This window comes from Vespa crabro, chromosome 3, assembly GCF_910589235.1.
Source record: "Vespa crabro chromosome 3, iyVesCrab1.2, whole genome shotgun sequence".
NCBI classification, from domain to species: domain Eukaryota; kingdom Metazoa; phylum Arthropoda; class Insecta; order Hymenoptera; family Vespidae; genus Vespa; species Vespa crabro.
Genome location: NC_060957.1, coordinates 9,007,662 through 9,035,161, shown reverse-complemented (window position 1 = coordinate 9,035,161; position 27,500 = coordinate 9,007,662). Strand labels below are relative to the sequence as shown.

The window sequence follows — 27,500 nt, the reverse complement described above, 5'->3', positions numbered from 1 at the left end:
CTTTTTTACTTTATTTAATTTCATCTCATTTTATTTTATTGTATTTTCCTCCTTTTTTCTTTTTTACTTTAATCAACGTAGCTACGTGCCTTCCACCAACTTCGTTGAAATAAATATATATCATTGTATTTTTAATGTATCACTCGTAAAGAAAATATATATCGTATTTTCGTATTAATAAATTTCATTACGAGTTCGGTATCAAGTCGATTATGAAATTTCGACGGATTTTTTTTTCTTCTCTTTCCATTTTCTATGTTCTCTTTTTGTTTTCCTCCCTCTATTCCTTATTCTCCTTCGTGAACTCGCGAATTTTTCAGAATTCAATCCCGAAGGGAATCACTTGCGACATGTTTGCGTTCGCTCGAGTGCGATGACCCGTTGCTCGTGGATCTCATTTAATGGACAAATCTTGTTTGGAAAAATTGCAAAAGAAAAGAGAAGAAACGAAAAAGAAAAGGTATGGTAGGGATTGAAGAAAGAAAGAGGGAAAGAAAAAAAAACAAAAAAAAGCAGAAAAGAAAAAGAAGAAGGACAAGGCATTGAAAATAAATCGATGAAGAAATCGCGAGATTTCTTCTCGCGATTTTTTGCGTAACACTTATATTGGTAGACGGTCGAGATGTACTATCGCATTAAAAAACTAAAGATAAATTGGAGGAGCGAGACTGAAAGGAGGAAGAAAGAAATGAGAGGAAAAAAAAAAGAAAAAAGAGAAAGAAAAAAGAATAATAGAAAATATTGCAGTCATCGCCGATGCGAGAGCTCGTATTTTCCAAGCGTTTATTAAAGTCGAATTATTCTTTCCCTTTCCCTATTTTTCTCTCTCTTCCTCCTCCTCCTCCTATTCCTCCTCCTGCACCTCTTTCTCATCTTTCTCCTCCTCTTTCTTCTTCTCTTTCTCCTCCTTCCTTAACAACAGTAGCGGAAAGCCCTTCCGAGGCATCGAATGAAGCAATTAAAGCCGCTACGACAATCATAATTTATTTGTCGCAAATTACATGCATAAAGTTTTACGAGCTTCGCACGTACCTATAACCTGGTAGGTACGTAGATTCATTTTATCGCGCGAACGCAAGCCATATTCGTTAAGGATTTAATTGCATTTACAGAACACCGATTTACCTCGGTAGATACACATAGATATCGATGGAACGAACCGGCCGGCACGTAAATTAAATATTTTTAATTGACGATTCAACGCACGCGCTCCACTTGCTTCGTGTCGAATGCCGCTCGATCGAGCATGAATCATATCTTGAATCTCTTTCTAAAAGAGAGAGACAGAGGGAGAGAGAGAGAGAGAGAGAGAGAGAGAGAGAGAGAGAAGAGAGAAAGAGTGACAAAGAGAGGTAGATAGAAGATAACGTGACTTATATCTACTTAAATATCTACTTAAATTAATTAAAATCGCATTATATTCGTGCAAGTTAATAAAGGACATTGATGTCAAAACAAATTGTTTCCCCTATTTCCCTATTCGCGTACGTCACGAATCTCTCTCTCTCTCTCTCTCTCTCTCTCTCTATCTATCTTTCTCTCTCTTTCTAATATTTCTTTATTATTTCTAATATTATAATATATTCTAATATTTTATTACTAATCAATATAATATGATAATTGTATTATCATATTAAATTTTCCCAAAAGTTTCTTTCGTTTTTAAATACTGTCAGCTAAAGGAACAACGTGCAGATAGTAAAAGAAACTTTTTGGACAATCTAACTATTATACTATAATAGTACTACTACCTTTGTATTTTATATTTATTTTTATTTTTATTTTCTCTTTAATTTTTCTGCCTCATTTCCGTACTGCGGCTTGAAACTCTTGGAAATAAATTATATCTCTCTCTCTCTCTCTCTCTCTCTCTCTCTCTCTCTCTCTCTCTCTCTCTCTCTCTCTCTTTTTCTCTAATCAAAAGAATCACGTATTACTCGACCCGGTTTTAGGCGAACGCGTTCCCACATAATCGTGCTCAGAGAGCGACCCATTCAGCACAACCTAGAGTTTTACGATTATTTTTCATTTCATCCTTTTCCTTGGCAAACGTAGCTACCATTTGGATATAGTATCGATATGTCATGGGTCATTTCGTTCGATCATTTACATAATGACGTTAAAACCGTGAAAAATACGAGCTCCTTGCAGGATGATTATGGACAATTCGTATTCCAAGCTTACATAACATCGAAGATAATTTTCTTTTTATACTTCCGCAATAATCTTAAGAAATTAATCTCGAGATCATTATGTATCGAGATACATATGTATATATATACATATATATATATATATATATATATATATATATATATATATATATAAATTTATATAACTTCGAGCCTATCCGCCTGCATTAATCAATTCTTGTCCTTCCTCCTTGCCATAAAGATGATACGTTTGCAAAGTTTCTAACTTTTATTTTCTACGATTATTATAACAAAGTTCAAAAACCATTTCAATTTCGAGCAATCGGCCGAGATAAATCCGGTTCCCTTTTCGCAATCGCGAGGATTGAAATTTCGTCGAATATTTTCCGTTCGAAGAGTTCATTTCACTCGACGTTCTCCTATACGGTGATCTATCTGGAACAATGGCGGATGAGGTGAATTAGCAAGATCGATTGGTTGCCAGTGTAGTATATAAAGCGATGCATTCAATGTAAGGTGTACACATACGAAACTATTGAACATGTATATGTATATATGTGTATATACATGTATATATATATATATATATATATATATATATATATATATATATATGTCTGTCGGTCTGTCTATCGATCTGTCTGTCTGTCTGTCTGTCTGTCTGTCTGTCTATCTGTCTGTCTGTCTATCTGTCTGTCTGTCTGTGTATGTGTATGTGTGTATATATATATATATATATATATACATATAATATGTGCAATCATGGTACGAATTGGAGGGCCATTGTAATTGGTGCCATGAGAATGGTTGAGAATTTATTGGGCTTGATTAGGAACGTCTTTGACGTATGAAATGTTAGAAATTAACCCTTTGAACAGCGCCAATGCACATTTTCGTCATACGTAACTTAGTTGATCTGTTGTAATACGTATGTACTTAAATGTATAGTTTCAATCTTCTACCAATGTAACATTCCAATTAATTTACTCTCACTGGTCATTGTATTTTAATGTGTTTATTATTATTAACGGGAAAGAAAAGTTATTGTAAATAATGATATCGAAAGTGATATCAATAATTAGAATGTAAAATAATTCATTCCATTCGACTAGCTGGCATTAGGAAAACTCATTGCACAAAAGATTAATAGATGGTAGATCGAAGCGTTATAGTTCTCCGATTTTAATCAGGAAATGGTGATAACGAAGAGAGAACGCATTTAATTGCAGGGAAGAAGAAAAGAGAATAGAAGTATACTTGAAAAGCAATCGATTTTTCGACTATATTTTCCCGCTCGACCTCCTTTAATTTTTATACATATATAGATACACATACATACATACATACATGCGTGGGCGCGGACACGTACACGCGCACACATACAGATGCATGACACACGTATTAGTCCCTTTTCTTTTTTTTTACTCCAACGCATTTTCCACGTTATAACCATTTACAGATTAAAGTGGGTCATTCTTTGGTAGCTTTCTACAGTTTCAAGAGTAAATTTTCTTTTAAAGGGTTTACTTTTAAGGGTTCGATGAGATATATCTCGTTTGATAAGAAATTTTCATATTTTCTTGAATAAGAAAAGGAAAAACGAAGTATTCAGGTTAACTTAGTCGAATAAAATCGTCAAAGAAAGTAAACATGTTTGAACGTGAAAAATATGAGATATATATTAACTATACGTATATACATACATATTTACACCTTTATATATGCATATATAAGTATATAGAGAAATATATTTTTTTTTTTCTCTAGATCTAATTATATCTAAGCATTTTAATTTTAATTAATATTATTTATATCTCATATTTTATATCATAATTTATATTAAACTAATTTTATCTATGCTATCATTACATATATATATATATATATATATATATATATATATATATCATGTATGTATATTATATATATACTAATATCTTAGCGTATTTCTTACTACCATTATTTATTATTAATTTTTCTTTTCTAACTATATTTTATTATTACAAGATACCAATAAAATTCTATTACTATAATAGTAATTTTAGTTTTTATTTGTTTAACATTTATACGATTTTTATTACTTGGATTGATTTTTTTTATTACGTATGTAATTATTTTAATTATTTTTATCTCTTTCCCATAACATAAAAACTAAACCATTGAAATAAATTACCTTTATTTCTCTCTCTCTCTCTCTATCTATCTATCTTTCTCTCTCTATCTCTCTCTCTCTTTCTCTCTCTCTTCCTCTCTTATCTTTCTCCTTTCTCTTTCTCCTTTATCTATCTATCCTATAGATTTCTCTCTGAGTTTGATCGACCAGCGTCAAAGGAACATAACGCGTTTCTACACACACACACACACACATACACATACCCACACACATATATATACATACACATACCTTTAAATGTTCTCTATCGTCGAATTTATGGCTAGGTTTATATGCTCTTCTTAACCCTGTCTCCGAGCTAAGCTACGTTGGCATTCGGCTTAAGCTTAAGCTTGAAACTTAAGCTTCCAACCGGAGTTAAGACTTCCATTGGACTCCTCTCTACCCTTCTCAGAAAAACGAGGCCGTTTCAAAAGAAAGTTAATGGAAATCTAAGACAATTCTTAAATTCTTAAATTCGATGGGAACGAGCAAATCATTTTTCTTTTTCTTTCTTTTCTTTTCTGTTCCTTTTTTTTTTCCTTTATCTTTCTTTTTTATCGAAATATAAAAATTCGATCAGAATCTTTCTCGCAGTTTTATAAATTCGAAGAAAGTATCGTCGCTATGGTAGATTTTATAGGCGACAAGAAGTCTCGTAGAAGCTTGTCTTTCTCTTATACTCTTACACTCTTACTTATATATATATATATATATATATATATATATATATATATATATATATACATACATACATACATACTCGTTTTCTTCAAGTGGTAACTCGTCATTCGAATAACTTACCAAACAGGCAAGTTACTGGAACTTTAGAAAAGTTTTTGAATTATGCGGAACGTAGCAACTACTCAGGAAACACGCGCACATATTTATATATATATATATATATATATATATATATATATATATATATACTACTATACTTTTTATGTCTATGAGATAGACGTGGAAATAACATAGATTCTTCTGTATAGCCTTTGAACAAAGAATAGCGAAACATTTAACGCTTTTTTTTGGTGTGTTTATATACATATGTACAAAGAGAACAAATGAAACTTAAATATTACTTTAACTCTCTCTCTCTCTTTCTTTTTCTCTCTTATCTTTTTTTCTTTCTTCATTTTTTTTCTAGATATCGTAAAAATAACCATTGCATATTACTATTTCTCTATTGGCTTTTAATACGTATTTATTTAAGATACATTAAAAATATTTACTACGAATAATAGCTATTGACTTTGCTAATTTTATTTCTCAAACGTTTAGATTATTAACCGAGATATAAAATAGCGATTAAAATATATTTTCATTCATTTTCCCATTCGACATATTATGTCTTCCTTTTTTCTTTTATGTAATATATATATGTACATATATAATTCAGCTTGATATAGTATACAAAAAAATAACGATAAACTCAACATATTTAAAAACTTTTTTTATTTAAACGTAATTGAATTATATATCTATGAGTTTTAATCATCCAGTAAGATTTCGTTTTTTATTAAAGTATATACGATTTTAAATGATCATCATATTATATATATATATATATATATATATATATATATTCATTTTTTTTTTTTATATGTTTATATTGTTATTTCTGTCATCAATCATTCTTTTATTTTTTAAATGAATATATTAAAAAAAAAAAAAAAAAAAAAAAAAAAAGACAAAAATTTACCATTATCGGAACGTTATGTTATATATTTATCGATTCCTACAAATATTATAATATTAATATAAATTTATTATGATATAAATTTATCGATTCCTACAAATTCGCTTCAGTGATCAACAAATTAACTGATCGTAAAAAATACAAATTCGAATTGTAGATTCGAATTGTAGATTCGAAATGTAGATTCGATAGGATATCGTCTGTTCCATTCATTAACGAATAATAATGGTCCGAACGAATCGATCATGATGTCTAATAAAGAAGAATGGCGGTCACTTGGGAAACTGTGGTAACTATTACCTTTTTTTTTCAATTGACGTCAAATAATGTTTCTGACAAAAAGCAAACCTTCATTATTTAAGAGCCATTTCGATGTTAAAGAAGAATAATCTAATACGAGGAAATACGAAAGAGAAAGCCATTGTCGGAATTACAGATCCGTTTACTTTATTTCACCATATAGGGTGTCCTTAAAAGGTTCGATTAATTTTGTGACGAGAGTTTTACTCGTCACGAAAATCAAATTTTTTTTTATTTTCTCTCTCTCTCTTTCTCTTTTTCTTTCTTTCTTTTTTTCTCTCTCCCTCTGAACGTGTGTGTTAAAACATTTAGTGACTGAAATGATATTAAAGAGGAAGAAATAAAAATTCATATTCTAAATAAAATGTTGCATTCATATTTCCGGTAAAACAAATTGTAGAACGTTCTTTTTCTACATATTACTATTAGATAAATTATCTTGAAATATTTTACATATTTTTAACAAAGAGAACGTACTATAGGCGACAGGTATGATAATTATTATTTTACTAAACGACTAAGTAAATTTGAAATATTTAAAAAAAAATATCATTGAAAAATTTATCGTTCATTAGAAAACGCTCTATCTGTTATAATTATTAAAAATATAATAAACGAACGAAGAAAAAATTTACTGACACTTTTTGAGGATTAACTTTTCAAAATGATCGAATTAAAATCTTCATCCGTATAGACTATAGTATATATAATATATAATACATAAAGACTATGTATAGAGATAATACTTAGATATATAGAAAGAGATATAAGAAAAGATTTGAATCGTAATGTTAGAAGAAGCAATGACGCGAAGCGACGAGTCGAAGCACCTTTTTGGTGAATTGGTACCACAAAAGAAAAGGAAAGAAAAAGGAGGAAGGATCGTGGTTGGGCTTGATTCGAGTAAGGGTGGTTGGGATTGGATAGGCTATAATAGGGTAGAGTAGGGTTGTGAAGACGTAAAGAGAGGTTGGATGGGATAAAGTATGACACAGGCCACGCTTGAAAGTGCAGAAGTAGCCGGTGTAATTCGAAGCGAGGAATAAACGCGAGTTCTTTCGGACTTTGAAACTTTTTGAGACGCAGCCGCCACGCTCGGGATTTTCTCAGAGGGTCTCTCCTTTGAAAAAGCAACCAGTTCATATCGTTTATAGTTGCGACTGAAAAAGGGAAAGGGAGAGGAAGGAAGGAAGAACGGAAGGAAGGAAGGAAGGAAGGAAGGAAGGAAGGAAGGAAATAGAAGGGTAGATTCAACCCTCGTCAGACTTAAACCCTCCTCACCTTTCAACTTCTCTCATCTCTTTTTGCGAATCATTTTCTTCGATTTAAAATGCTTGGATAAGAACAAAAAAGAAAAAAAAAAGAGAATATGAAGAAGAAAGTAAAGAATAAAAAAATAAAAAAATCAAAAGCAGTCTGCCGGATTAACCGTGCAACTGCGAGAAATTCTTTCCCTGCTTCTTATTTTTTTTTTTTTTTTACTTTTCTTCCGTTTATATCGAAATATACCGCGCAAACATTTCCTGCGTTTCTGAATAATCTTTTTTACAAAAGATAATACAAAACGTATGCATGTACGTACGTATGTATATATGTATATATATATATATATATGAATGTATGTATATAAGATTAAAATATCTGTCTAGCGAACGTTCTCCATAGAAATTGTTTATCGAATAAATTCATAATATTTTCTTTGCATTCTTTAGTTCTACAGGGGAAAGGATAAAAATATTTTGTCTGCTAACCTTTTTTTCCCCTTAAAGATTATTTCAAATAAATTTTTATATATGGAAATAGAAAAAAGAAAAACAAAAAAAAAACCAGAAAAAAAGAAGAAACAAAGGAAAACGAAAAAGAAAAAAGAAGAAAGAAGGGAAAAAAGAAATGGGAAATAAAAGAGAAGGCGGGAAAAAAAGAAAGAAAAAAAAAAAAGAAGAAAAAAGAAGAAACCTGAATTCATTAAAACTAGAACGTGGCTGAAATTTCGAGATCACTATTTTCGAGAGTCTTCGATGTGTACACAAACTCCGAGAGTTCGTCCTTCGAAGGTTATAATGTTTATATTACTCAAGTGAGAGTTCCCGAATGACCTCGTGATCTCTCGTGGGGCATCTCAGAAGACACGAGCAATCTCTTCGATCTTAGACTTCATGAAGAGAGAAAGAGAGAGAGAGAGAGAGAAAGAGAGAGAAAGAGAGAGGGAGAGTAAGAGAGAGAGCCAAATCTTTGATGGTTTCTTCTTTAATTCGTTGGTAAAGAAAGATAACATAATTGCTTTCGAAGTTAGTTAGCTAATCAATTTTGCTTTCTCAAAGTATCGAAAAACAATTAATTATCTTACCTTCAAAATAAATTTTAAAAGTTTCTTATCCTCGAACGTGACACAACTGTTTTTGTGAACTCGAAATCGCAATATACTAATTTATATATTCGTGACGAGAACGTCGTAAAACGAGATAAAAGACGTGGAGAGAGAGAGAGAGAGAGAGAGAGAGAGAGAGAGTGAGAGATTTAGCGTCATAAACATGCCGTGGCATGCTGGCATGTTTATTACCAAGGCGAATGTCGGCAAAGTGCCGGCGTATTCGCGAACTTTCCGAATTGATGGAACCCACGATAAACGCATTTCAGTCAGGCACTCTGCACAATGCTAGAAAGGGAACACTTAACGTTTGCCAAAAAATCGAAAAGCAAAGATGAGCGATTTAATAACGTGGATCAAAATTATTGCTAATGGTTAAGGAAGAAAACGAAGGAAAAAGAAAAAAAAAGAAAAAGAAGAAACTACAATATTTCAATTAAAAATAACGATGTTCAATTAATTCCATTAATCATCGTCCATTCTTTTCTTTCGTCTCTTTTTTTCCTATCGAAATTAAATATTTCTCAATTTATTTATAACAGAATAATATTCGATAATCATATAATTTTCTAAGAAACGTATATAAAATATTTCCTTCCATTAAACGCATTAATTATGTTAGGAAGAATAAGAGATATAGTTTTTTATCACACATTAAAAAAATTGACTTTATAACATAGCTAAGTAATGAATTTTGTTACGTCATCATACACACACACACACACACACACACACACACACATATATATATATATATATATATATATATATGTATATATATATATTAAATACATAACGACGTTTAGAAATTAACGATCATTTCATTTCATATTCTCATTCTAATCAGAAAGAGATTAGACGGCGAGGCTAATTGTTATAATTTTTCAAATAAAATCGATAAAATTTCAATGATATAAGAAATAAAAATTCTATCTATCCTCAAAAGGGGATTTACCTAAGAGTATGTAAGAGTAGTTGAATTGGATAAAGGTATGACAAGAATTTCTGGGACAAAATTTATCGAGCCAATTTTTTGACGTATAGACATGCTCCCGAGATAGGTAATGCTCTCGAACAACGCGTCCTATTATCCGTGACTTTATCACGGAAGACTTCGATACGAAGAGAAAGGAGGATGAGGAGTGAAATATAGGGTTAGGAAAGAGGAGGAGCGGGGGGCATGGACGAAGGACATTCTTTGAATGCCACGGAACTTCTTGGAATACCGTGACTCGCCTTCATGCATAGTGTTAGAAAGCCAAAGACGAAGTCTGAACTCGTTTATAAATCATCTATAGGGGAAGGGAGGACGGGGAAGGGGGAGGAGTGGAGAGAGGAAGGGTTATGGCCGTCAAGACACAAACCCTTGACAGGTCACAAATGGAGCCTCGTCTTCTATCCCGTTTGTTCTTACTTATTTTATCGTGCCAACTGATTCACGAAAAACTTCAACCTCGATATCTCTTTAGTTTGCATGCTTGAACTAAAACCATTAACCCAAATGCGTTTTGATATAAGATCACGAAAGCTCATTCTCAAGAATTCGAAGATCATTAATACTCGAATCACGAAAGCTTTAAACTGCATACAGAAATGATTCATTGAAATATTCGAATACTCATCGATATTAAAGAAAATATTTGTCAATGTCGAACGAAGGAATTTGATTTTCTTTCTTTTCTTTTTTTCTATTCTTTTTTTTTTCTTCTCTTCGATGGAAATTAATTTTGATAAATTAATTAGTCTGCTTTAGAAAGTATACCTAGGAAGAATGTTTGTTTGAATAGTGTGCCTTTGAAATATTCGTAAAAAAAAAATGTATATACATATATATACTTGAAATTTGAAGGAAAAGTATATATTTTATCTTTTCTTTTCTTTTCTTTTCTCTTTTCTGTCAATATACTGTCAATATTATTTATTCTCTTATTCTGTCAATATTATTTATTCGTATCGATTAATCCTATCAAAAGTTATATTTGTTCAAAGACATGGTGTTTTATAATATATAATTGACGTAAGAGTAATCATTTTGTAAATATTCAAACGAGTAACTCGTTCTACGATTGACTGATAAAATCAATAAGATAAACGGATGTACAAAATGAATATATAATAATATTCCTTTATTTAGTAAGTTCTTGATACAAATTCATATGCATCGATTTTCTTATTTCACTTTTTTTTTCCTTTTTTTCTTCTTTGTTTATTATTTTACAATACTTTTACATACTTTTATTTTTAAATATCACTAAAAAATTAAAAGTATTTTAGTTGCTGTTAAAAAAAAAAAAAGAAAAAAAAGAAAGGAGAAAAAAAACGAAAATAGAAAAGAAAAGAAAAGAAAGGCGAGAAAAAGGCAAATAAAAATTAAAAAAAAAAAAGTACAATACGGTTTTAAGAGACGTGCGAATATTTTGCGTAATCCACTGTTTTATACAGCGTAACGCTGAATACCAATAAAATAACATTGAATTTATTTGCGTTCCGACGAGAAGAAATTTAACCTCAGGAAGAAATGTCGGAACGTGACTCGAGCTATTACCCCTCTGAAAGGAAGTCGACGGGAGGGAAAAAAAAGAGAAAAAAAAAAGAAAAAATAGAAGAGAGAAAGAGAGAGAGAGAGAGAGAGAGAGAGAGAGAGAGAGAGAGAAATAGACGAAAAAAAGACACGAAAAAAAAAGAAAAAGAAAAAATATATATATAAGTAAAACGAAGGAAAAAAGGAGAGAAAAGAAGGAGGAGGAGAGGAAGGGGTTATAGTTCGTTATCCTGTCAAGTGGCCCAATTAATTGTCAGGGTCGAAAGAGAGCAAACCAAAACGAAGCGAGAAGAGTAAAGAAGAACGTTTCTCAAGTACTCGCGTTTAAACTGTACCTTCATACATACATACATACATACATACATATATATACATACATATATACATGGTATACATACATACGTACATATGTATATCGCGTGCACCAGTTTCAAAAAGAATCTTTAGCATTCGGTGAAAGATTCTTCCCGAATAAAAGACTTTTTAAAGAGGACAACTCGTCCGGAAGTTTCGTTCAACGAGATGAGATTTCAAAGTTGTACGGTCATCTTCAAAAAGCTTCATGGAATTCATTTCGACGAACATTACTTCAAAAGTTACGTGTTCGCTACCTCTCTCTCTCTCTCTCTCTCTCTCTCTCTCTCTCTCTATCTATCTATCTTTTTTCTCTATATTTCGTCATAGCCACTCTTCAAAGTAAGTATAACCATGCAGGTAATGCATTTCAGTTCGTCCCTCTCTCTCTATCTCCCTCTCCCTCTCTCTCTCTCTCTCTCTCTCTCTCTCTCTCTCTCTCTCTCTATCTCTCTATCTCTCTATCTTTTTGTTTTCTTTGATAATTGCATAATAAATTTATAAATCATTGAAAAGCTTCATACTTATTTATTTCAAATTTTTCATTCGCATTTCATTTTTACTTTTCCACTTCATTTCAATAACTTTTATTTATTTATATTTAATAATAATAATAATAATAATAATATACATACATATATATATATATATATATGTATATTATAATAATTAATTATCCAATTGATTTAATTAATGAAGCAATTTACTTTTCATCGAACAAATCGTTATCTTTTCCACTCGAAGTGGCCTTTCATTACGAGAAAACTAATTTTGTTAAATCACGGATATTTCTATCTTACTCTTTCTCTCTCTCTCTCTCTCTCTCTCTCTCTCTCTCACTCTCATCCTCTCTTTATCTCTTTATCTTTTTACGTCTTTGTATTTTATCCAACTTTACGTACCTTTTATTCAATTATTTTTAGATTTGTAATACTATTTTGACATCTCTTCCTTTATATTTGTTTGTTTCATTGTTATCATTGTTTTCGAAAGAATAATTTGTCCGTTCAGGAATAATTTTCAATCGCTCAAACGATATATCCACTGCACCGACCAATCTACAGGGCATAGTCATTACGAAAAATGAACGTAATATATCGCGAGACGTGCTCGCAAACGTCCATTCCTATGAGAAGATTGCATTACGAGGAACACGATGGGAGAATGGTACGAAGCCGTGCAGATGGGAAGAGAAGGCGGGAGGAAGGGGGGGGGGGGGCACGGAAGGGCTGGAAAATAGCATGCGCACCGGCGGTTAACTTAAAAAGACCATGATGTATGACGAGCTCATAGCAATATCATAAACAAAACGGCTCGCCTAGAACGTTTCTGCTTTATATTTTTTTTCTTTACTTTGTTATTTTTTTCGTTCTTCCTTTTTTTTCTAGTTCGCTATAATATTCCATCCTCTTATTAGTTAATATTCATTATTCCTTGTCGGGTCGATTTGTCATTCTCTCTCTCTCTCTCTCTCTCTCTCTCTCTCTCTCTCTCTCTCATTTCTCTCACGGAGAAATTCATCAGAAAGTATATCGATGTTAGAGAACTCTTGCAAATTGGAGAGAGGGAGGAATATCATTTTTCATTGGGAAGAAAGAAATAAAAAGGAAAAAGAAGTGGACAGAGAAAGAGAGAGAGAGAGAGAGAGAGAGAGAGAAATAAAGAGAGAACAAAAAGTAATTAAAAAAAAAAAAAGGAAAAAAAAAGAAAAAAAAAAGAGAAAAAGGAAATAAAGGATTAAAAAAGAAGAAAAGAAAATAAAAATATTTTCTTACACGAGCGATATTTTTTATCTGCTTGAAAATAATTTCGAAATGGAAAACCTTAAAACGTCGAACTTATTTGCCCGTCCAATAAACGGCTAAATTATACATTGTTAAACGACGGACGGCTAGAGACTGGTGGTGGTCTATTTTTGAAGGTGCTTGCGAAGGAAGAAAGCTTTTGAATAAAACATGCACACCGACGGGCATGTCCTCGAGATATAGTATTCTCTTCTCTGTCTTTCTCTTTATTTCTCTCTCTCTCTCTCTCTCTCTCTCTTCTCTTTTTCTCGGTCTCTCTTTCACGGTACTTTCGCCGCCTTTTTCTTCCTCGCATTCTGAATCACTTTTTTCTCTTTATGCCTCTTCTATCTTTCCTCCTGTCCAACCGTCCTTTCTCTCTATACTTTCTCCGTTATTTTCAAATGGAAAAGGGGAAACTTTAAAAAATTATTCCCCAATTTGATTTGACGTGGATGTCGATATCGATACGCGCTATTTATATCAGTAAATATTGACAACAAGTGGTAAAATATATAAATTATTGATCAATTAATTAAATTCATTAATTTAAAAAGTGTCTATTTGAAAAAAAAAACTTTTTTAAGCTCCTGCATCAACGTTATTACTCAAGTTAATACACGTCTGTATAACGGTGTTGCCTATCATTAGGCGATATTCGTCAATAAAGTTTTCTGAAACGATAAATAACATCTGTGATAAAAATTACGACCTATCGATTATATATATATATATATATATATATATATATATATATATATATATATATAAATACAGGCATATAGTATAATGATTTAGTAAATAATAGTGGTATTTATAAATCATTTTAAAAAACTAATTAACAATTAAACTTTTTAACATCGATGGATATTCATTTGACATTATATTGTTATTATAAAGATTTTCTTGGATCGTGCGCAACAAACTTCTCAATTTTTTTAATCGTCCGATCAGATGTATTTATTTTTAATGATGCCGTTATCGAAATGTTCGTAAATTAAAATTTTTCATAACCTGACAAACCACCAGTCGCCGTATATTATTTCAAATATACGATTAATATTACTCGCAATATACCTCACGAATTCCCAAGAACATTCGAACGAGAGAAATTTCTAGAAATCTCATAAAAATTAATCACTTTTCTCGCTTTGCCATGAGATAGCAAAGGTAATCATCTCACATTCTTATTAAAAATTTAATGCGACAACGTGAGTCGAGATAAAAATTGAAGCCGTTGTGGAAAATATATCGATATTGCATAATAAAAGAAAATAATATAAAATAGTAGAAAATTGTAAAAGGAAACAATATTGAACGTTCGAAGGGAACGATTGTAGGATAAACGTTTAAGCTTGTCGATCGAGTATAATTAATGGCGGTGTAATATATTTAGAGGCAAAGTTATCTAACGTTAATCAACCTCTTTTATATGTAGAATGTCTGGCTATAGGATAGAAAAGGTTGGACTTTGGTAAAAGCCTGTTTTTTAATCGTCGTTGAGGAAAACGACGACTACGACGACGACGACGACGACGACGACGACGACAACGACAACGACTACGACGACGATGACGACGGCGACGTTTTGCTTTTATTTATGAGATGCCTATCGATCTAATCCCATTGATAGATGGCACCATCGTTTTTTTTCCTTCAGGCTCTGACAGCAAGGTGTCGGATGTTGATGGACAACCCTACACGACGCTGCTTTACAGCAATGGTCCCGGATACACGCATCCACGGAATATTTTACGTGACGCCAGCAAGGATTCCATACAGGTAAAAAGTCATCCCGAAGCATAGTTTATTATCATTCTGTCGAATCCATAACAAATGATGGAATATTAAAAAGAAAAAAGAAAAAAAAAAAAGAAAAGAAAAAAATATAAAAAATAAAAAAGAAAGTAAAAAAAGGAGAGCTGTGGGGAGGAAGGGAAGGGGAAAAAGAAGAGGTCATAAAATATAGGTCGATCGAGAGAAATATTCATTCGATGAAATCCTTTTATATAACGCGACGAGACGGTAAAATGATTAAAAAAAAAAAAAACGAAAAAGAAAAAAAATCCATAAAGAACTGAAACGAGTGATTATAAAAATATTGAATAGATCGTGAAACGATATGGGGGAATTTTTTTTTTTTTGCTCTCATCGAATTTTCAAATATTTGTTTCAATATTGTAACTCCCAATGGTCAAAGATAAACTTGATTATATCTACGATTCCTATCGCCTCTTTCACTTTTTACTTTACGTTTCAATCGAAATAAATTATCTCGTACAATAATTAGTCGATCGTTTTTGATCCACTTCTATTTCCTTTTTCTATTTATTCCTTTTTTCCTTATCATTTTTCTCATTCTACTCATTTTTCTCATTTTTCTCATTTTACGTTATTCCCTTGTTCCGTCGATTTTCCGAGCACCGACAAGGGATTCTGCGAACTTACCTTTCAAAGAACTACGCTGGGAAGAAAAAGAAAAAGAAGGAAAAAAGGAAAAAAAGGAAGGAATAAAAAGAAAGTGGAGAGAGAGAGAGAGAGAGAGAAAGGAAAAAAAAGGTAGAGAGAGCAGAGCGCACTCACGAAAAGGCGCCAAAAGCGCATTCTCAATGCCGGTTACCCATTGTCACCGACGGCCCGTTTTCTCTTGTCTTTTTTCATTTTTTTTTCTTTTTTCTTTTTTCTTTTTTCTCTCCACGTTACCCACGTTCGGTCCCTGATACGTGAAAATCGAATCGCAAAGGACGATCTCGAATAATCGAAGGGAAGTCGTCTCGTTTATTTCTGAAAGAAAGAGGGAAAAAAGAAACAAAAAGAAAAAAAAAAAAGAAAAAAGAAAGAAAGGAAGGAAGGAAGGAAGAAAAGATTAAAAAGAAAAGATTAGAAAGAAACATCGAAGAGTATCGAGTATGTTCAGAGCTATAAAGAAGTCCTGTAGGACGAACCGTACAAGGAACAAGAGTAGTATTCTTTAAACCCATCTCATGGGCACCTTTGATAACCCTCCCCTATAATTTCTACTATTCGACTTTTACGATACCCTCTGACATAGTAGTAAAATTCTCGTATTTAGAATTTGTAAAGAGAACAAAGAAACGGAAATAAGATTATAGTTGCTAACTCTCTGTGATTTGAGATTACTTCGATTACTTTGAATGATTTGATACTCAATTCATTATTTGCTCTATCTCAATCGTTCTTGATATTCAATCATATAGATTATTTAAATCATTGTTTTTAAATCACCATAAAAACATTCGATTTAATTAATATGTATGACATTCTTCGCAAATAATACAAATAGAGCCAATAATGCATGTAATATAAAGGACTATCTTTTAATTCTAATCAATTAGTATCATATTCCTTTCACGAGACATTTCTTTTCAACTTCGAACAGTACCTACTATTAATCATAATTTATTTACATTTTAATAAACGTACGAGATATAAAAGAGATAATTCGCGAGCCACTCGCTTATGGCTCTTATAGAAATAAAATATATGTATGTAGTATGATAAATTAAAACTGTTCAATGTACAAAAGTACATTATTTTCATTCATATTTTCTTAGAAAAATTATTACTATAAATTAAAATGTAGAAAAGTAATTATTTCATTTCTCTTTGAAATATTCCCTTCTATAAAATCGTGACTCCTTATGATACGCGTAACTGATCATACAATTAAATGAAAAATGAGATGTAATTAAAAAAAAAAATTTTTCGAATTCAATCATCGGACAGGACAATGTTTTCATTTACGAAAAATGTTTTATTTTATTTCGTCGTATCTCATTTAAAAAGTTATCATCAAAACTGTCTTTCGTTCTTTTTCGTGTTTTGCATTGAAATCTGAATGATTACTTGCGTTATTTAATGAAAATAAATAATTTATGAATAATATAAGAAATAGGGAAGAAAGGGTATTAAAAAAGGGATAAAAGGACAAAATACGAAAGAAGAATGACGAATATAAAAATGATCGAATGATAGAAGTTTTTATATATGTATCTGTATATCGGCGATTAATAACTTTCCGCATAGAAAAAGGAATTATAAGGAAAGAAAGAGAAAGAGAGAGAAAGGGAAAGAAAAAGAGAGAGAGAGAGAGAGAGATAAAAAGAGAAAGAATTGACAATGTGAATGAATGAGAGAGAATAAACTGCTTTTTTATTGAGCTCAAATCGAGAAATGTATGAAGAAACATTTGTGTTTCTCTTTATCTCAACGGACAAGTCATAAAGCAATCGCGAGTTTAACGTATCGTACAATCGTAGACAGAAAATACGAGATATCCGATGAAATTCTAAATATACACAAAGTAAGAACAGAAAAAGCGTACACGCTCGTCTAAACTATGATTCCATTTACTTTTTTATCTATGATAAGTTTATCTCTCGTCTCGTACATACATATGTGATATACCTGTGTATACGTAAGTATGTGTATGTATGTGTATCTCTGTTCGTGTATTCGTCTCTCTCTTTCTTTCTTTCTCTCTCTCTCTCTCTCTCTCTCTCTCTCTCTCTCTCTCGCTCTCTCTCCGTCTCTCTTTTATTTTCTATTCTCCATCCAAACGTTTTTATTTTTGTCCACAATGGGATAAATTATAGATATATTAATGAAAAAGTTAAAATTGTGACAAGAGAAAGTTTCGAAAATGTAAAATATTAAAATACATATTAGAGCCATTAAAGATATACATAAAATCGATTAAATCAAAGTCGGCATTATGCCAACCAAGCGCCAGCCAACCAACCAACCAACCAAGTCGATGAACATTGTGATCGACTAATAAGCCAGCTAGCCAACCAAATGGCATTCGTTAATATTTAAAAATCGACTGAGTTCTCTCTTCAAATGGCATTTTAATATACGCGACTGTGATAGGATATCTGTACTTTAGTTGGAGTGTAATACATTTTTTTTTTTTTTTTTAATAATAATAAATTAAAGTAATAAAATGGTATTCGTACGTATTGGAACTAGATTCTCCATTGTATTTTGTTTAATCAATTGTTAACGATTAAAAGATTTTTTTAATTCTTCTCAATTGTATAATAATTTATCCTTAAGATTAATTATTTTATTGATAATATAATTAATCGTTTATCATTTCTCGATCCTTTTTTTTTTTTTTTTTATAGAACAAATGAAGAAGATTCAATAAGGAAACATTTTATATCGTAAATAATTCATTAAAAAATTATGATATAACGAACGATTAGTTATTTCAAAAAAAAAAAAAAAAAGAAAAAAGTTTTCGAAACGACAGCAAATTTTCCTGACAATACTGACGCGATAATAATTATTGTAAAAAATTATTATACGTCTAATGCAAGAAGATATTTGTTTCGTAAATTATTCGATAATTTCATGATTTGTCGATTGCAATTTATTGCAATTTATAATAAGAAAGTTTATCAGGTCTATATAATTTTTCTTCTGTTTCCTTTTATAAGCTTGCACGGACATTTTGTCATTGATGGGGAATTTTTAATAATCCTTTTTTTTTTTTTTTCGTCGATAAATAACTCTTCCAACGAATATTATACAAGGAAGTATGAAGTGATATCTATCGTTAGGCGGTCGACAAGCATCGTTAATAATAATATTTTAACAAGTAATATTTTTCATAACTTCGTTTCAAAATGGTCGCCAGTGTATTCTTGAACGACGCGTGATATATTAGCATTGAGTTTATCGATGATAAAAAAAAAAAAGGATTAAATGGAAGAGTAAATACATTGGTTAGAGTGGCCATCGCGATGATTTATACAAGTACGTCGTATAAATATGGCTATAAGGTTTTTTTTTTTTTAAATACATTGGATCGTCCGATGCAACCAGTGTCTCTCTCTCTCTCTCTCTCTCTTTCTCTCTTTATCTCTTTTTCTCTTTTTCACTAATTTTTTTTTTCTTTCTTTTTTTCTCTCATCAGCTTTAAATTTTCATAAACGAAGAGATACTGTAAGAGAATAAACACCCATTATAATATAGAAACGAATTTAATATCTCATATATTGACATTTTGTGATTATAAATTGAATTTGATATAATTTAGAAAATATTTTATTCGTTTTTATATATATAAAAATTATCGATTCAATTAACGATTTAGAAACGCTTATCGTTCACAACGTTTTTTTTTCATTAATTCATTGAACGAACGTGATCTAAAAAAATGATTAAGATCAGTATAATAAATAAGCATTCTAAATCGAATATCGTAGATTTCTTTAAAGTTATAATTTCGACTTATAATTCGTCATGGCTTTCAATACGACATTTTTTTTTTTACGTAAAAGAGATTTATTACATAAAAGATTCGTGAAAGAAATTCGATTGTCAAAAATACTTTTCTACAATTTGAAATATCACTTAAACATATAATTGGATTAAGAGACATTTTTACCCTTCATTATTTTTTCTTTTTTTTTTTCTTTTTGTTCTTTTTCTTTTTTTTCTTCTTCTTTTTTTTTTTAACCTACTTCTTTTTTTTCCACATAATACGGATATGTACGTGATTATAATGCATTAATTCCAAAAGCGTACGAAACGAGAGTAATATTTTAAAGTTAAAAGCACTAAATGTAAATAAGAGATTTCAACAATCATTTCAACAAATGAATAAACATTTAATCGAATTATATTCCCTTAAGGCGTTTCAACAGTCAAGTCTCTTTGAAATACATATACTAATTAATCCTTTGCATGGCATACGTTATAAAGCTTTTATAATTATATAATCAATTTATTAAGAAGTCATAGAAATTATTACACAGTTATTATAAATTATTACAAATTATTTCTGTTAATGAAATATTAGTAATAATATAATAAAACGATAACATTATGTTTAAATTTTGCTGTTTTAACGTGTATATTATCAATTTGTCATAGAGTATAATTATATTAATGATTATAATTATCGTTGACGAGAATGAAAATATTTTCAAATAAAAAAACTTATCGTTAATCAGTACACATGAATATTTCTCGAAACGTATCTTTTTTTGCTTCTTTATTTTGTTCCTATCCATTGTAAAATTAAACGTCATTATGATATATTTTTCTTTTTTTTTTATATTTTATTTTTTTTCCTTTTTCTTTTTTTTTATTTTTTTTTGTTAATTTCTATTATTTATCAAAATAGATATAATTTATCCCTTGAATCATGACGGACGAATAAGATTTGAAACAAAAGAATCATATTTGTACGTTTTTTTCCTTTCTCTTTTTCTTTTTTTTTTTTTTTTTTCTTTTCTTTTTCGAAGCAACATATCGAACATTCGCACTAATTCAAATCGTATATAACGTTTCAACGGATTTGAATTCGATTCTGGATCACGGAATTTTATTGTGAATTAAAATACAAAAATTATTTATTTATGAGATTACCATCCATCCATGCATCAAAAGATCAAGAAACGTTGGAATTCACGAAATAAAATTTTTTTCGCGATCGAATTTCGAACCAGGGCCAACAAATCCATAAAAATCACGTTACTATTGCTTACTATGTTCATATAAAAAAACAACGCTAAACACCAACACACAACACAGAACACAGAACACAGAACATAGAATATAGAATACAGAATATAGAACATAGAACACAGAAAGTGGAACACAGAACACTCAATCGATGAAGTTCTAGTATTACCAACTTTACAATTTCCTTTCTCTCTCTCTCTCTCTTTTATTCGTTTAAAGGTCTGTTAGAAGCTTGTTCTATAATTAATATTTCCGCAAGTTAAGTACCCTAAACTTTTTCTCGAATAGTAAAGAGCAATTATATAAAATTTAATCTGAAAAGAAAAAAAAAAAAATAGTAAAAGTTTTTCCAAAATTACAAAGAAGCATATTAAGGCTTTTATATTAATAATGATATATCATCAACAATTTATGTGAATAATTAGTGACATAAGAGACAAAATTTACTAATTATTACATATATATGTATATATATATATATATGTATTTATGTATATATGTGTGTATATATATATAGTTTTGGTGTGCATTAGATGGACTAATAGCTGCTTTTGTATAGATTCTGTATATCATTTAAATTATCCTTTCAAAAGGGTATTATGTTGAAGTGTTATCTATGGAAGAGTATTTTCTATAGTGCAGGATGTAATATATTCAACTGTCAGAAATATAATGCACAGGTTACAATTTATATAGTGTATTTTTATATAGGGTGTTTTAGTAATACGTTAATAATTCTTGAAATTATAAATTAAAAACTAGTATCTTGATATTATCATCTTTATTGAGAATACTTATTGTTCATTCCAATTTGTTTTTTTTTTTTCTTTTAATTCATTTTTTGTTTTTATCTATTTCTTTATATAATATCCGACGAGAAAGATACTTATGTCGGTATAATAATCAGATGTATTATATTTAAATTTGTAATACTTGCATACGTAATAAATGATAAGAATTCGATTTCTTTGAAAAGTTATCAGTTAATTCACAGCTGGTGTTCGTACTGCCAATATAAATTCGAATTCGATAAAAGATTTATCTACATATTCGAGATTTAAGTTCGATAAAAATGGCTACGTTTCGTGCGTTAAGAACACAATCTAGAATTTTCTTCGGGCTTGAAAAGCTCCACTTGAAATAAAGCCACGTCGTTTCTTCTTTTTCTTCGTCTCTTGCAACGCAACGTTGAGAAAGAACAAACGGAGATAAAATGAAAAAGAGAGAGAGGGAGAGAAAGAGAGAGAGAGATATATATATCTTAGCAAAGTTTTACCCATTCGATCTTTTGGCACAGAAAAGATCTTTCAAGCATTTTATCCAATTTCACTGAATTATAATGGTGGCAACTTGACGATTGATGGTATAATTGATTGGTTGCATTCAAAGAATTTTAATCTAATAATTTCACTAGAAGGATCATAATTTAACAGCTGCAATAGATCAGTTGGCAGGCTAAAGATCTATAAATTATTGTCACGATAATGATTTTATCATGCCAAATTAACTATAGATTATAATCAACGAACAAACACGACATAACTATACAGTCTACTGTATATAAAGAACAAATATTATATTTCATGGACATATTTATTTATTTATTTATATCTTTTTTCCTATTTTTTTTCAGTATATATATATATATATATATATATATATATATATATATATATATATATGATATATATGATATATGCATATTTCAACGTCATGATTTATGAAAACGTTATTTCGTTTAGTTTTATTAACGCGATAAAATATCTCAAATATAATCAAATAAACTCTCGATGGAATTTGGAAAGTAAATTATTATTATGTTCACTCATCGGAGTAAAATTTTTATTAAATAGGATTCATTTTTTCTTATAAACTCCTCATTTGCGCAAACTCGAATTGAATAACATATATAATTTATAATAAATAAAATAAAATATATGACAAATATTATATAAAAAAAATATACATATATACAATATACATAAATAAAATATATAATTTTTTTTTCAATTAATTTATATTTTTATTAATTATTATCATTGATGATTATTTTTTGCGTTTTTACACAATTTTACTCAAGAACGGATCTACGTAAGTAAGTGGCACTGATGAAAGAAAAAAAAAGAAAAAAAAGGAAGATAGTCGACGCTTAAGACATGAAAAAAAGTATTTCCCCGTTATAATCACTTCATTTCTTTCTTACTTTTTTTCCGTTTTCTTTCCTTCTTTTTTTTTTGTTTTTCTTTTTCTTTTTCTTTTTCTTTTAATAACCGGATAATGTCGAATCATCGACGTTCTTAATTAAAAATGTCAATTTTAAGAGAGAAATTTGTGTGTGGTGCGTGTGTTCTTTTTTTTTCCAGACAGCAGGGGTTCCACGTGCCTGGGCTACACACGGCGGCGAAGACGTCCCAGTGTTTGCAATTGGTCCACTAGCCAGCATTCTCTTCTCCGGTAGCATCGACCAAAGTTACATACCACATGCGATCTCGTACGCTGCCTGCTTAGGCCATCAGGCGAGTCGTTGCTCACGAGACGATAGTAGTAGTAGCATCGGTAGCAACGACACGATGAACGCACCGATAAGCTGTCCTTCGGCGGAACCGAACAGTGCAGCGATATCGAGCGACGTGATGAACGATCAGGCACGAAATCCTAGCACGAAATCCGTCGCTTCCCAACCACCTAGCAAACCCCGACAACCCCTCGACGATCTTCTCTTTGCACTCCTCTTACCCTGCCTCGTTGCGAGCCTCCAACAAGTTTTCCACCTACCCCTTTCCATCGACTAGCCTGGCTTCTGCCGCTATTCGCTTTATACCCTTCTACTACCACCACCATCAACATTATCATTATTACCACCACCATCATCATCACCATCACCAACACCATTACCATTACCACCACCATTACCATCACCCTGACTACCTGCCTGCTTGCCTGCCTGCCTCCCTGCCTACCTACCTACCTAACTACCTACCTACCTACCTACTTTCCTGCTTGCCTCTCTGTCCGCCTACTTGCCTCCTGGCTCTCTTTTAACCCTAACAGGCTTTCATGTCCCGTTGGACGAACAAGAGCAGCCTCGATCTAGCCTGCGTATAATCTCCTTTGATCGTGCCCATTCCAAGAGACACTACTACTACTACCTACTGACCACGAGAGCGTGACTCTTCAAGAGGGGTGAAAGCCACAGAGAAGGGAGAAAACTGATAAATAATTATATCGAGTTCATCGAACTTCGTCTCCGGTTCTTACCTTACGGTGTTCATTTTCTTCGGTGGAAGGACCGCTCGATCATGGGGAAAACGAAGACGCTGATGTAAATTTCAAGGTTTCGTTAGAGAAATTTTATTTAATAGAGTTAATTATCTCTCTCCTCGTTAAGGATGAGAACATTTTGTGTATAATAATAATAATAATAATAACAATAACAATAATAATAATAATAATAATAATAATAATAATAATAATAATAATAATAATAATAATAATAATAATAATAATAATAATAGATAGATAGATAGGTAAGGAAAAGGGATTTGGATTGTTTTGCGAACGTTTGCTCGTTAAAAGTGGAATGTAATTGAAATATCTATGTATTGCGATCAGCTCTGGATAGATTTTTATAAATCGAGTGATCATGTGCAAAGTATTGTTAACCCTTAAATGCATAAGATTACAGAATGACAACATATTAATATTTAATAGAACTTAATGGGCCATGTAACGTATCTATGCATTGCAATTTTATCTTTTTTCTTTTTTTTTCTTTTTTGATTTTTTTTTGTTTTTCTTTTGTTTTTTTTCTTTTTTTTTAATTAAATTTTACAAAAATAAATAACGACAATGTAATATCTCAATTATATTCATTATCACGTTTACTCGATAGCTGAAATAATAATTTGATCAATAAAAATCTCTATAAAAATAAATCGTGCATTAAAGGGTTAAGATGAATTTTTGTCAAATTTTAATAATCTTGTGTGTGGTACAAGAAAAAGAAAAAGAAAAAGGAAAAAAAAAAGTAGAAAAGAAAAGAAACGAAAAAATAAAAAATCAATAACGATTTCGAGAGATCTGTTCAGAGTTAGCAAACAGTCAATAATCACGAATCTACGTATAGATCTTCGTGATTTCGTGTATCTTTTAAATTCGAAGGACAACGAGAACGTACGGAGAGTAAGTACAGTGTAAAGGCTAAGAATAAGTTGTAATCGATGTATAGATGAAAAAAAAAAGAAACGTAAAGAAACAAAATATCGAAAACAGGGTCGAATAAGAAGAAGAAGAAGAAGAAGAAGAAAAACAAAGAAGAAGAAGAAAAAGGAGATTGATGTAAAAAGTAACTGGCAAATAACGGAGAACGAATCTCTTGGATTCATGGCGTTTAGCTAAAAGCCGCATTGTCGATACTCGAAATCAAATTTATGAGCATCCAAAGCTCGTCGTAAGCATAAACTGAATCATTATTAACGATCCCAAAGATTTCCTACTCATTTTCTTCCAACATTTGTTGATGTTACGATACATGCATCGTCGAATCGAGTTACCTCATTAGCATAAACTCGAAAGTTATGATACACATGTGTCTATATATATATATTACACATATATGATACACTAATATATATATATATACTCTCAAAGAATTATCCTTCTTCCTTTGATTTTTTCAGCTATTATATTCTTTAATTGATAAACATATTACAAAAAAATTTATTTATTTATTTTTTATTTATTTATATATTTTAAATATGTATATATATATATATATATATATATATTCGACGTATTATCATTTTATCTTTAACAACATAATAAATAACAAATGTGGTTACATTGATAAGCGTATTACAAAGAAATTTATTTCTTTATTTATTATTATTTGTTTTTTTTTTTTTTTTTTTTTTGCGTAAAAGGAATATATGTAATAATGACGTAACTCGAACGTTTGTTTACTTCAATAGCAATATATGCATGCTCGCCAAGAGAAGTTAGAAAAGTGATAGAAAAAGAGATGGGAAATATCAAGATGGAGAAGTATTATCTTGAGGGAATAAGAATCGAAGGTTTATCCCATATGAGATTCGATCATGTAGAAACGATACTCGTGATCCCAATGGGCCATGTTTATGCTTAAAAATTCAAAATGCATTAGATGTGAGATACCAAAAAGCCGATAACGCGTAGAATCTGCCACGATGCTTCTCTGTCTTATCTGATCCGTGTGTGGAAACACAAATTTCGAGGCACGGATCCAACAGAAATAAGGGCAAGTGGGGAAGGGGGGAGGGGGTGGGGGTTAATGGAAAGAAGAGTTGGGGAAATTTTCGATAGAATGTTGGATTTCGCGCGATCTTTGCCGAATAATTTATATAATAACCGGTATGGCGGATGGGAAATTGCAGGGAATAAAAAATAAGGAAAAATATAAGAAAAAAGAAGAAGAAGAAGAAGGAGATAGGTTTCCTTTCGGCCCTTAAACAAATTTCTAACAAAATTTCTTTCAAAATTTCCTTCTTTTTTTCCCATTTTTCTTCACTTTTCCTCTTCCTCCTCCTCTTCTTCTTCTTCTTCTTCTTCTTTTTCTTCTTCTTCTTCTACTTTCTCTTTTTCTTTTCTCTCTAACTCATGGCTCATGGCAAAGCCTCCGCCATCATTATAAACGTTAAAATACGCGATTATTCTCTAAATATTGCGTAGAAATTGTCGGCCAAAGTTAAATGAGTTTTAAATGGTCGATCTTTTAACTGGGATTAGCTATAAATGACGAGTTAAGTTCACGATAATCGGAAAGAAAGAAAAAGATAGAGAGAGAGAAAGAGAGAGAGAAAGAAAGAAAGAGAAAAAGAGAGACTTTTAATCTGCTTACCAAATTAATCAAAAAAATAAAAAAGTCCATTTTAATCTGTCATTATCCGTGAATATTTTGATTGTTATCTAAATTTTAGTAATTTTAGTAAATTCGTTGTTTGAATTTTAAAATAAAAAAATAAAGAAAAACAAAAAAAAAAAAAGAAAGAAAGAAAGAAAGTAAGAAGGAAAGAAAAATAAAAGAAACAGTCTCGGACAGAGGAGGATAGAAATGAAAGAAAAATACTGACTAATGTTAAAAATTGTAGACAGAACTAAATAGAAATGGAAGGTCTGGTCTAGTCCGAAGTAAAGCGTCCTTGTTATTTGTTGTTGCGAAATAAGATTATTCGGACATGTTCGCTAAAAAGAATTCCGGAAATAGGGGTGTCCCTTTGTCGCGGTCGTCACGATTGTTATGCGGAGAACTTCAGGTACGGTGAACAATGGAAAAAAACTTAAAAAAAAAAAGGAAAGAAAGAACGTAGAAAAAAAAAAACTGAAAACACTAAAAAAAGAAGAAAGAGAGAGAGAAAAAGAGAGAGAGAGAGAGAGAGAGAGAGAGAGAGAGGGAGAGAGAGAGAGAGAAAAGAAGAAAAGAAAATACTTGACTACTTACTTTAACGAGAACATACGTATTTTCTCACATTCTCTACATATTTTGATGTGTCTTATACACACTCGACTGTATGTATGTATGTATGTATGTACTTATGTATATACGTCGCACTTAACTTCTTTTATTCACTGTTTCAATTTCCAATTATTTTACGTCACTCGGGAGCGGTT

At 30.8% G+C, this 27,500-nt stretch overlaps 1 protein-coding gene across 7 annotated transcripts in view; it reads left to right on the top strand.

The window, feature by feature from the left end:
* Window positions 1–27,500, top strand: part of LOC124423000 (alkaline phosphatase-like) — a 134,769-nt gene that overhangs the window by 100,056 nt on the left and 7,213 nt on the right. For 6 of the 7 annotated variants that reach the window (XR_006941990.1, XM_046960203.1, XM_046960206.1 and 3 more), the window contains exons 9-10: window positions 15,016–15,137; window positions 23,219–27,500. The exon at window positions 23,219–27,500 is cut by the window's right edge. Coding sequence is in view for 6 of the 7 variants with exons in the window: in XM_046960203.1 (XP_046816159.1) it covers window positions 15,016–15,137; window positions 23,219–23,647 (551 nt within the window). In the remaining variant the exon portion in view is untranslated. The remainder of the gene's footprint in view (window positions 1–15,015; window positions 15,138–23,218) is intronic. The other variant, XM_046960207.1, reaches the window with a different exon arrangement.